The 12,166-nt window shown below is 40.8% G+C and overlaps 1 protein-coding gene across 4 annotated transcripts in view; it reads left to right on the top strand.

Moving 5' to 3' along the window:
- timmdc1 (translocase of inner mitochondrial membrane domain containing 1) overlaps positions 1-12,166 on the top strand; it is a 168,382-nt gene that overhangs the window by 85,540 nt on the left and 70,676 nt on the right. For 3 of the 4 annotated variants that reach the window (XM_077232265.1, XM_077232266.1, XM_077232264.1), the window contains exons 5-6: positions 6,094-6,161; positions 6,276-6,354. The exons of the other annotated variant lie outside the window; for it this stretch is intronic. In XM_077232265.1, the coding sequence (XP_077088380.1) occupies positions 6,094-6,161; positions 6,276-6,354 (147 nt within the window). The remainder of the gene's footprint in view (positions 1-6,093; positions 6,162-6,275; positions 6,355-12,166) is intronic. 4 annotated transcript variants of the gene reach the window in all.

Here is a 12,166-nt window from a genome sequence, read left to right as displayed (position 1 = left end):
GATTTAAAGCTCCAGTAGGTAACTTTTGTAAACAAATATTTGTTAACTGTCATTATGTCCTGACAGTAGAATATGAGACCGATAATCTGTGAAAAAATCAAGCTCCTCTGGCTCCTCCCTGTGGTCCTATTGCCATTAGCAGAAATACACTGCTCCCGGTCAGAAACAACCAATCAGCGCTGATCACCCCTCTCTTGCACAGCGCGAGCGTGTACCGTCGTTCGTGACTCTCCTGTTCGAACTCGTTCATCAAAATGAACAAATCTTTTTTCGAGTCATTTCATTCATTCAACGAACGAAATGACTCGAAAAAAGATTTGTTCATTTTGATGAACGAGTTCGAACAGGATCACAAACATGCATCACAGAACAGAGCAAGGCGAGCATTTGTGCTTATAAAACTTAAAGTTTTTAATTTATTTTTGAAATGACCGATCGTTTCGCTAGATAAGACCCTTATTCATCGTCTGGTATCGTTTAAAGCCCTTTGAAGCTGCACTGAAACTGTCATTTGGTCCTTGAAACGTTTGTGTCCTATTGAAGTCCATTATATGGAGAAAAAGCCTGGAATATTTTCATCAAAAACCTTAATTTCTTTTCGAGAAAGAAAGACATGGACATCTTGGATGACATGGGGGTGAGTAAATTATCAGCAAAAGTTTTTTTAAAAGTTAACTTATCCTTTAACGTTATCTTACTAGCTATTTATATCTTATAGAAAGAGTGCAACCTTATAAAGTTACATGTATTGCAAAATACATAATGATTTGAGGACCAAGTTTGTAGTCAAAGTATGGGAAGGCCATAGTCAATGTAAAGCATATTGTTGATGTTTCGTCCCTATTAGTGAATGTTCCATAACTGTTTATAATCTTCCGTCATCGGTGGTCCTGCTTAGCCTGCGCGTTCACGGCAAGCTCAGCTGTGGGGGAGGAGCTGTGGAGGGAGGGCTGTAGCGCAGCAGAGAGTAAGGGGGTTGGACCTATAAGTTGTGCTTGTTCAAATTTTCAGGCTAAGTTAACATTTTCTCAAAACTCCCTACTGCTGCTTTAACGAGTTTGGGAAATTGTTCCTCTCCTATAGCAATGAATTAATCAAATTTTTCCTCAAGGAGACTACAATACACTGCCTGATGCGATACTGTGGTTGCATAGTTATAAATTTCTCCCTGATATTATCAATCTTGTAAGTAAAGAAGTGCATAAAGTCATTACTGCTGTGCTGCTTGGAAACATCTGGGATTGAAGCTTTATTTTTAGTTAATTTAGCCACTGTTTAGAATAAATACCTAGGGTTTTGTTTATTTTTTTCTAATAGGGTTGAAAAATAAGCAGATCTAGCAGCTTTTTAGGCCTCTCTGTACGCAATCGTGCTTTCTTTCCATGAAATGCAAAAAACGTCTATTTTGTTTTCTTCCAGTTGCGCTCCATTTTTCTGGCTGCTCTCCTAAGGGCCTGAGTGTGCTCGTTGTACCACGGCATTGGACTATTTTCTTTAAACTTCTTTAAGCGCAAAGGAGCAACTGTGTCTAAAGTGCTGGAAAAGAGAGAGTCAAAAGTTTCTGTCGCAATATCGAGTTCTTCCAAGCTATCTGGGATGCTGGGAGATAAAACTGGTCAGTAATATTAATAAAGTGAACTTTAGTTGCAGAAGTGATAGGCCAAACATATTTGTAACAAGACTTTGCAGCCTTAGCTAAATGAAGTTTACACGAGACTAGATAATGATCTGAGATGTCATCACTCTGCTGTAGAATTTCAACGGCATCAACATTGATTCCATGTGATAATATTAGATCTAGAGTATGATTACGACAATGAGCAGGTCCTGACACGTGTTGTTGTCTAACTCCAATTGAGTTCAGAATGTCTTTAAATGCCAATCCTAATCCATCTTTTTCGTTATCTACATGCATATTAAAATCACCAACAATTAGGACTTTATCTGCAGCGAGTACTAACTCTGATAGAAAATCAGCAAATTATTTGATAAAGTCGTATGGTGGCCTGTATACAGTAGCCAGCACAAATCTGAAATGTGATTTATCATTTACATTAGATAGTGTTACATTAAGCGCCAACACTTCAAAAGAATTATATTTAAAACAAGACTTCTCAGTAGTTCTGAAGAGGTTACTATAAATTATTACAGCATCACCTCCCCCTTAGCCTTTTAGATGAGGCTCGTGTTTATAACAGTAATCTTGCGGGATGGACTCATTTAAAGTAATGTAATTGTCTGGTTTTAGCCAGGTTTCTGTCAAACACAGCACATCTAGGTTATAATCTGTAATCATATCATTAACAATAATAAGTGCTTTTGAAGTAAGGGATCGAATATTCAGAGACCCAACCTTTATCATTTGTTCATCTGTATTATATCTGTTTTTTATTTGTTGAACATCAATTACATTTGTACCCCTAAATGGGTTTTAGGAGTTTTTTGTATGTCCTAATTTGGGAAACAGACACAGTCTCTATATGATGATATCTAGGTGAAAGAGTCTCTATAGGCTTGTTCGACTTGAACCGGCGCTGCGCAGACCGATCGGTTGATGACATCAAAGTACCGCGAGAGCGATTAGAGAGCAGACGGCTCCTTATGCTTTTGAATCGCTCTCGCGGTACTTTGATGTCATCAACCGATCGGTCTGCGCAGCGCCGGTTCAAGTCGAACAAGCCTTATGTGATGGGATTTATCTGACCTCAGCAGTGTTGTAATGTAACGGAGTACAAATACGTCTTTACTGTACTTAAGTATAAATTTCACGTATCTGTACTTTACTTCGCTATTTAAATTTGTCAACTTTCACTTTTACTCCACTACATTTCCTAGATAAAATGTATACTTTTACTCCGATATATTTCCACTAAGCATCTTTGTTACCCGTTACTATAAAATAAAATCAGAAGAAATGTGTGCGGCTGCAATAAGGGAAGTTTGGTGGATCACTGCTCCTAGATTGCATTACGCACACTCCGCACGCTCTATTTCAGCGTAATTCTTGTTTGTTGCCAAAGGAGGAGGAAGCACAATTGAAACCGCCATGGAAGCACCTACTGGAGAACCGGGGGGAAACTCCTTTTCCTCGATTTACTGAAGCCTATGTGTAAAACGCATTTGCAGCTGCACAGCTAGCACATTGAGCGTCTGGCTCGCTCATCGGCTGTGCTGCGGGAACTGCACATCCAATGGCGCGGGCGCCTCTGACGTGCGACCAATAAGCTAGCCCTATGTCATTACACGTCAGAGCCCGCCAAGGGGGCGTGGCCTTAGCCTATAATAGTCCCCTGAATTCGCCATTATAGCAGGTTTAACGACTGAAGCGACAACTCGCCAGGTTACTATAGTGCTGCCGGCTACGCAATACTCGTTCCCTCTCTCAGGGAACTGAGGTTACGATAGTGACCGAGTAGTTCCCTTTCGAACGGCCACAATAAAGTTCACAATCAAAGTTCTAACCGCTTGCTTTAAAAAAAAAAAAAAAAGTTTTACTTTTACTTCAAATACTTAAGTACATTAAATATCAGAAAATTACTTTTGATACTTAAGTACAGTATATATCAGATACTTTAAGACTTTTACTTAAGTAATATTCTAAAAGGTAACTTTCACTTCTACGAAAGTCTTATTCTAGGACTATACTTGTACTTTTACTCAAGTATTGCTTTCTAGTACTTTATACAACACTGGACCTCAGTGACGTAAGACAGCTAGCAGACGGTCGGTTTACCCATTCTGTCTGCTTCCTGAACTCAGCCCCAGATTGTCATGTTTGAGCTCTAAGACTATTTGCCATATTACTAGAGAGAAGAGCAGCACCATCCCAGGAGGGATGAATACCATCTGTTTTCAACAGGTCAGGTCTGCCCCAAAAACTTTTCCAATTGTCTATGAGCCCTATATTATTTTGCGGACACCACTTAGACAGCCAGCCATTGAGTGAGGACAGTCTACTAAGTATCTCATCACTCCTGCGAACAGGAAGAGGGCCAGAGCAAATTACAGTGCCTGACATCGTACTTGCGAGTTCACACACCTCTTTAACGTTAATTTTAGTTAATTTAAGCAAGTCGAACATCATTAGTGTCGACGTGAATAATAATCTTAGAGAATTTGCGATTTGCATTAGCTAGCACTTTTAATTTTGCTTTAATGTCAGGCGCTTTGGCTCCCGACAAACATGTGACTATGGAGGATGGTATATACTAGGGCACCAATAACTAGGACACATTCAACAGGATTCTCAGTGGGTGTTTCACTGAGTGGGGAGAACCTGTTTAATGTTGGAATCGGAACATAAGAGCAGTGTTTTGTCCCGCGACTACAGCGTCTCATGGTCACCCAGTTGCCCTGCTGCACAGGCTCTTCAGCCGGAACCGAACAATATACAGAGTTCACTAAGCTAGTCGCATCCAAAGCAGTATCTAAAGCCCTTGCACTCTTATTATCCTCAATTAAAGTTTGGATGCATGTCTCTAGTTCTGAAATCTTCTCTGTCAGCCTGACTGTCTCCCCGCATTTATCTATATATATTGCTGACAGAGCAGGCTATACTATACATGTGACATGAAGTGCAAGTGACAATAACAGGAGAAGATATTACTCACTGTGTTTGTTGACTGATCCTATACTTACAGCTGGCTAAAAACGCTTTGGTGGACACGCGGCCTTACCACAGTTATTTGATGGCTTCGTAAAAGGCGCGAGAGAGTAAATAAATAAATAAAGACGGCAGACACGGATGACGCGAGCGCGCGTGAGAAAAAATAAATAAAGATGACAGGCACTGATGGTTAACAGGCGAGCGAGTTACTAGCGTGTTGTGCAGGTTAGTGAAATTACTAGCGTGTTGTGCTAGTGGTAACGATTTAGATAGAAGCTAAGGATGTCAGATTAATGTGTGGTGATGAGTAAGATATAATTAGCAATATAAACAACACGTAATGATAGTAAATAACGATTAAAAAACAGAAAGCAGTACGGAGTTTACGGACGCAAACCACTTAATGTGATTATTGTGCTATGATTTTATTAAATGTGAGCGCTGCATGTTTAGGATGTTGCCATAGACATTGCTCTATCTCACCCATGCAGGTCTTAAAAAGCCTTGCATTTGATTTTTTACAAACCATCCAGTAACTGTAAGGGGTTATACAGTCAAAGACCCAGAACCAGATATGAAGAATGAAGACCCGGAGTCAGAATTATAATAAATTAAAAGAAAAGTTTTACTGAAGATAGTTTGCAGTTTCATTAGCAGAAGTCAGCTTCAATACTCACACAGGAGTTTGTAGGCCGCCCCGCTTACAGTTACAAAGATCACAGCAGTTATACCATTTCCAAGGTATAAGCTACGTCATTGCTTACAGGATGAATGATTCTCATTGGCTAAGAAATAGAAAAACACAGTAATTTTCCACACATATACAGATAGACTGAAGCATATCTCCTTTGATTGTGCAGCTGAAGTTAGGCACGTCATGACCTTCCAGGTCGCAGATATGGGTTGCTGGGTGCCAGCATGCCCAGAACAACAACTCAGTCAATCTCCAATAATGCCAGTGGTTCCTTAACCTGCAACCAAGAAGACTAACACAAACACCGACACACAGCTTTTCCAAGGTTGGATTTGACCAGGCTCTAACTATAAACAGGAGAGTATTCTCAAAACATCAAGATGCATTCTTTCTCTCAAGGAGAGCTAATCTTTAGTCTAAATGGAAAATATAGGCTTTAACTGAGAAATGGTCTCTTAAACTATAGATCCCTATATGTTTTAACACGTTGAAGACCTTTCTCAAACATAATAGCAAATACTGACTGTACAGAATACATGAAAAGAACATTTCAGTAATCACACTGGTAACTTTTATAACAAAGTAAAATCTCCAGAGAAGTCATTCAACTCATTTGATATTTAGAAGGAAAAATATTGATTAATACCTTAATTATAATCAATCATTACATATACATTGAAGCAGCAGTGGATTCCAATCCACCCCCTTCAATGCCCTGCTGTCAGTTTCACCAATTATGAAAAACACTTTGTTTATTCTATTCAAATGTATTTATTTTTTTATTTTAACACAGCACTGTAAATACTGGCTTGACAGTGTATAGAGACAAAGACGCTCTGAGCCATTTCACTGTTGCAGGTGGTAAGTTCATAAACTTGTTTGTTGTCTCTGGTAGTTTTTGTTGTTGTTGATTTTCATAGAATTCTTGCTTTATACTAAGATGACAAGAATGAATGACAGTGTTTATGTGTTTAGCTGCAACAGGAGGATTGTTCCGGCTGAATCTGGGACTTAGCGGGCTGCTGGCTGGTACAGCCATAGGAGCTGTGATGGGGTGAGTAGAACACGGAGAGAAAGAGAGAGATGCTGCGTTCCAGTCCAAAATTGTCATGCCCTTCACTTGCTAACTTCCCTCCGTCTCGTTCACTCGGATGTACGTCATTGCTTACTTTGCTTGAGTGCCCACTACTGGCGGAAACTGCAATGGGCTGAATTGGAACGTCCTAAGCCCTTGACCACTTGGAATCAGCTATGGAGTTGATTTATTATTTAATGTTTTTCCCCTTTAAGCATTTGTTTAATGCAGCTTCCAAATGTATATAGATGTGTGTGGGTTTTTTTAAATGAAAAAAAATTATAATTAATATAACGTAGAGTTGTTTGTGGTGGTGGTGATTAGACGAGATCTGCGGTGACGTCACAATCGTGTTGCATTGTGGTATATGGATCTGAAGTAGACTCGTTCAAAATCGAGGGAGCGGGGGTCTGTCCATATAAACTTCCCTCGTCCACTTCACGAAGTGGAATGCATTTCAAAATGGCGCCAGGGATTCCCCTGGGGGAAGTGCTTAGGGAAGTTTGCAAGTGCGTGTCTAAAAGTGGTCTGGAACGCAGCAAGAGAGAGATATTCTGTGTGTGTGTGTGGTTCCAGTTAGGGTTGTGCTGTAGGGGTGTCGAAATTAATCGTTTCTACGATGCATCGCGATGCAGACGAGGACGATTCGGTATCGGTTCAGTAATAGACCATAACTGATTATAATGTACTGACGCTTTTCTGATGTGCGCGCACACATCACTTTTGAAGTAAAATTGAAAATTGAGGATGCAATGCATCGTGATATCAAATTGAACTGAATCGATGACATTATAAGTGTAATCGAACCGCGAGACCAGTGTAGGTTCACACCCCTATTGTGCCGATAGACAATAGTATGTGTATAGTCAGAGAGATGGAGATATTATCAAGATGATAATTGGCTCTTTTTCCCATTAATCTAGGCTATTAAATTACTATTATTATTATAAGGCTAGTGTTACTATTATTAATAATATTAGGACTTACAATTAATTTGCCTTCCCTAATTTCATAACGACATCACCACATAACCACACTTGTGACATCACCGACACGCACGATGAGGATTATGGACTCCTCAATGAAAATGTTTTTAAAACTGACTATAAAACTATACATCCCACATCAAAATTAAATTTGCAAGAGTGCTTGTTATGAAAGAGACGCATCATACAGTTGTGACCGAGTGTTTGTGCAGCGTTCGATTAAACACTCAGCAACAGTGGCGGATTTAGCAAATTGGGGGCCCATGGCGAAGGTATGTATGGGGACCCCCATCCGATTTTTAAAAGAGAACGGAAAAAAAAAATGTACCAACTGAATGGTGGATAGGCAGGTAAAGCTAATCTACGGGTAAGTAAAGGTTGGAGAGGAGAATATAAACCTTCCCCTTTAAACCCTGCATACACTTCTTTACTCCAAAATGGAGAGAACACACAAAGTGTAGTACTACACAAACTAATAGTCAAGGTGGCACCCAACAGAGAATAAGGTTTCAGATAACACCTGCCTTTGCCAAAATGCCAGGAAAACCAGCACTGTTTATTATTTTTTTACGATCGATTCAATATTAGCAAAACATCACAAACAGCCATATACTTTGCAAATAGTGTGTGTGTGTGTGTGTGTGTGTGTGTGTGTGTGTGTGTGTGTGTGTGTGTGTGTGTGTGTGTGTGTGTGTGTGTGTGTGTTAGAGCTTTAATCGGGCCTTAAAAGTTAGGCCCGACAAGGCCCGAGCCCGACGGAATTCGGCCCGAGCCCAAGTACAATTTTATTGACAGCTTTTTAAAAGCCCAAACCCGTTTACAGCCCGACATTATTCAAATGTGCACACGCACACAGCAGTTTTGCCTTTTGTCAAATCAAGAATGAGTCATTTCATTTATACATTTTTAACATCATTTATTTATGACTAAGGTATAGGGAATTTGGAAGGAACAAAGAAATAAAATAAGTCCTCTGTAACATCTCAGGCTCAGCATATGCCTAGCCATACACATAGCCTATAAATAGGCCTACGTGCCTATAAAAATGAGTCTTTCTCAACAAATTAAATCAAGATAAATTCTAAACTAAGATTTGTACTTGGCAATAACGAAATAAAACGAAAAGTTTCATAAAATTGAGATTATGCCTAAGACAAACGAAAACAGGACTTGCTTGAGGCCGCCTCTCTCCACAATCACCAATACGAATATAAAAAGGCCAACGCGCCAATAAAGCGTCTTTATAGGAGACTTTCTTTACAAGTTAAGTTAAGATCAATTCTAAATTAAGATGCGTGTTCGGCAATAACAAAATTAAGATAAAGATGCAGGATTTACTTTGTCACTTCTCTCCACGATCCGCGGCCACAAAAAATGTGACGGTGAACAGCAGCTGAAATTTAATAAAAGAATAATGCCAACATTAGCCTGTAGCCTATACTCTGCTGTATGTATACATTATGCATTTAAGACTAAATTAATATTTAGTTATAATTTGAAAAAGAACACCCTTTCACTGCTGCTGCTACTGGCCGGGATGCATAGTACTGATCTGGCTAATTTTGCAAGTTTTGGGTAGGATGGATTGTTGGCCTTCCACCAGCCAAGAACATCCATTTCATTTCCCATGACAGCAGCCATTTCAATGTAGCGAGTGACCTCGTCATCTTCCCAGTCAGCTTGCCTTACATTTTCCCACTCCGCAAAATTCGCCCTTTTTGCCGGAGGACTGTCACTGGGTTCGACTCCGGAGAGCTCTGGTTCTCGAATCTCCACATCTGGTGCACCTGCAGCCATGGCTTGCAGAAGAGTGCGGACATGAGCATGTACGGCATTCCTGTCTGAATGTGATAACATTCTCAGCTGATTAAATTTTGGCCAGAGGAATGTTGCGATCTTGTGGAGGTCCTGTATGATCACTTTACGCGCAAGCCAGTCTTCGTGCCGTTTACGAAGGACAGCTTGCTGAGGGGAGTCCAGGACATTGGGCTGACAGTGGTGTTTCAGTTTCTCACTCCAGAGACACACACTATTAAGTGTTGGATACTTGTCTCCCTCAAGTTCCCGCTTTGCTTCATAGAACGGCTTCAGAAAGTTTATCAACAAGTCCAGTGTGTCTGGTGCTATTTTCTCAATGCGCGCGCTCTCTCCTCGCGCCTCCAGCTTTTCATGGAGCTCATGATAAATGGCCTGTATAGAAGTCAGTGTGAGGTACACTGTACTGAACCGAGTGTCTCCCATTTGCAGCAAAGTTGTTGACAGTTTGCAGCCAACCCCGACTTTTTAACGTACCTTACTAATGATTTAGTAGCAGAAATGGTATCTCCTATGTCCGGAGCACCGTCGGCTTTGGATAACTCGGCAATGTCGAGTCCATGGCGCAGTACCGTATTGATGAGATGGTCAATGCAGTCCAATCTCTGGTATGGCCGCAGAGCTAATTTAATGTTTGCCTCCTCATCGATCACCCATACAATTTTGCTGAGAGAGGAAGCGTCAAGGCCAAACTTTGTCAACAGTACTTTCAGTATCTCCCATCTGATATTTTCTCCCGCCTTTGCCTCTTCCAAAGGGAACATTGTAGTTGTCAGGGTTTTATTCACCAGTTCCATATCCTCATTTATGAAATGGCATGTGATTGTCAAATAACTAATCTTCCGATAATCCTCTGTCCACATGTCCGTTGTCATTGCGACTGTGCCATCATTTAAAAAAAGTCTTAAGTTTCTGTACTAAAGCTTCCCTCTTTTCTTCTGCCATGTCAGTGCACCTCTTCGCAACAGTCACATGGCTGGGAATAACAGAATTTACGGGAACCCTCCCATACGCAGCCCAGACATTAATTAGTTCTTGCGCCAGCTCTTCAAACCCCTTGCCATTTACGATATTAAAAGGCCTAATGTCTTTACAGCAAAAGCTGACACACTTCTCCGTCACCGTTTGTTTCACCTTTGCAGGGATGGGTTTTGATGCTGCAACAAACGAGATGATTGTAGTTTGTTCCTGGGCACTGGCAGGTGTTGAACAGCTTCGATCAACATGCCTTTTCAGCGACTAATTCCCTGTTGTTTTGCTGTCGTACTTTAACAGAATGTCGCATCTTTTGCATTTCACATATCCCACTGTCTCTCATTATGCACAAAGTCAAATTTTTTCCTCACCTCAGACTTTGCTTTCTTTGTCTGTGCAACCAAAACATAATCGCCAGATGCCAACCTCCGTTTCACCTCCTCAGCATCCATTTTCGCGCTAATCGAAACGCATCACCTGACCATTCATTTACCGCGCAATCCGGAGCGCAAGCCTGAGCCCGCGTAAAATGATCGAAATTCAGACCGAACCCGTCGGGTCCCGGCTAAGATCTTCAGCTCTAGTGTGTGTGACTCACGCGAGCAACACGCAACAGAGCACCCGTCGTAACTGCCGTCGTAAATGTAGAGAATTTTATGACATGATTTTACACACAGCACTCCTTGTAATGTGTCTGATAACATCCATCAAAGTAGCCTTTAAGCAGGCGATACAAAGCGATAAAATTTACAAACACCGCCGGCAAGTCCTGGACTCTACCCCAGAACATCTACCGTCGGCCTGCAATATTCTATCTACAGAGTTCACGGATTATGAACAATTATTGACAGAAAATGAATGGATACATAGACAATTAGGAAAGGCCTGGATACTAAGTGATTAGAAGAAAAACAAAACTTTGTACTCACCGGAGATTTCTTGAATTTTCTTAAATTCAAGTCGTCAAAGTTGTTTACAGTTCTCAACGGGGCCTTCTTCAAAACCGTAATATTTTCCACAAACCGCACAGATGGAGGACAACTTGGACTACCGTTACTCAAGTAGCATATGTAGTGAGGATTTTAAGGAGTTTGCCACTGGATGATAATGCGCAATTTAGATCAAACCCTGTTGCAAATCCGGCTGATTGGATTGAAAAACAACTGCGGTACCTACGGGAGGTGATACAACCAGCGATTGCGTCTTCCACACGACAACATCAAGAGAAATCCTCAAAAGGTAGGAAAAAACAAACTAACCTATCTATGGCAGCATCGTAGATCAGAGGCGATTTACATTATCCTAAATGACTGCATGTTTCCCACGCCATCGTCAGATCCTGGTAACACTGAGCAAGTGTACAAATATTATCTGAAAATATAGCTACGAGCAGCGATTGCGGGACCAAGCCGGTGGCACCGCAACCCCAGTTCCTTTAGTTACCTAAAAGCACCGGGATGGCGGTGCCTCCGGCTTTGCCCCTTCATCGCTGCTCGCAGCTATATTTATATATATATATATATATATATATATATATATAAAAGAAGCCGGTGGCACCGCCACCCTGGTGCCTTTAGGGTTATTGTGCACGACGTGCAAAAACGTAACCCTGCTTTGATTGTCGAAAAGAAGTGTGCTGTAGAGCTTGCATTAGTTTGCGCATCGAGTCCACATATCAACCTCAAAGTATGCGTGAGCAACCTTCTGAAACCTAAAATGAAAAATGAGACACCTCATCCATGGGTCTCATGGATTTAACGGACACATGAAATAAGTACACAAGACCGAGTATTCTAATGAAGCGTGCCATTTGGGACAGGGCCTATGATCTCTAACCACAATAGCCACATATATGAGATAATTTAAATATAGAATAATGTGTAAATATAGAAGCCCAGTATTTATCTGGAGGTCTTTGTACAGGTTTATTAATGTAATTATATTTTACGCTTATGTGTCCTATGATATGCAATGGAAGTAAATTTTAATGTTTAACATGGGTGTATTCACAACAC

Source organism: Siphateles boraxobius, unplaced genomic scaffold (assembly GCF_051911475.1).
Source record: "Siphateles boraxobius isolate OS27281-9 unplaced genomic scaffold, OSU_SipBor_1 17, whole genome shotgun sequence".
NCBI lineage: Eukaryota > Metazoa > Chordata > Actinopteri > Cypriniformes > Leuciscidae > Siphateles > Siphateles boraxobius.
The sequence above is the reverse complement of the archived record's forward strand: the minus strand, read 5'-3'. Positions and strand labels throughout refer to the sequence as shown.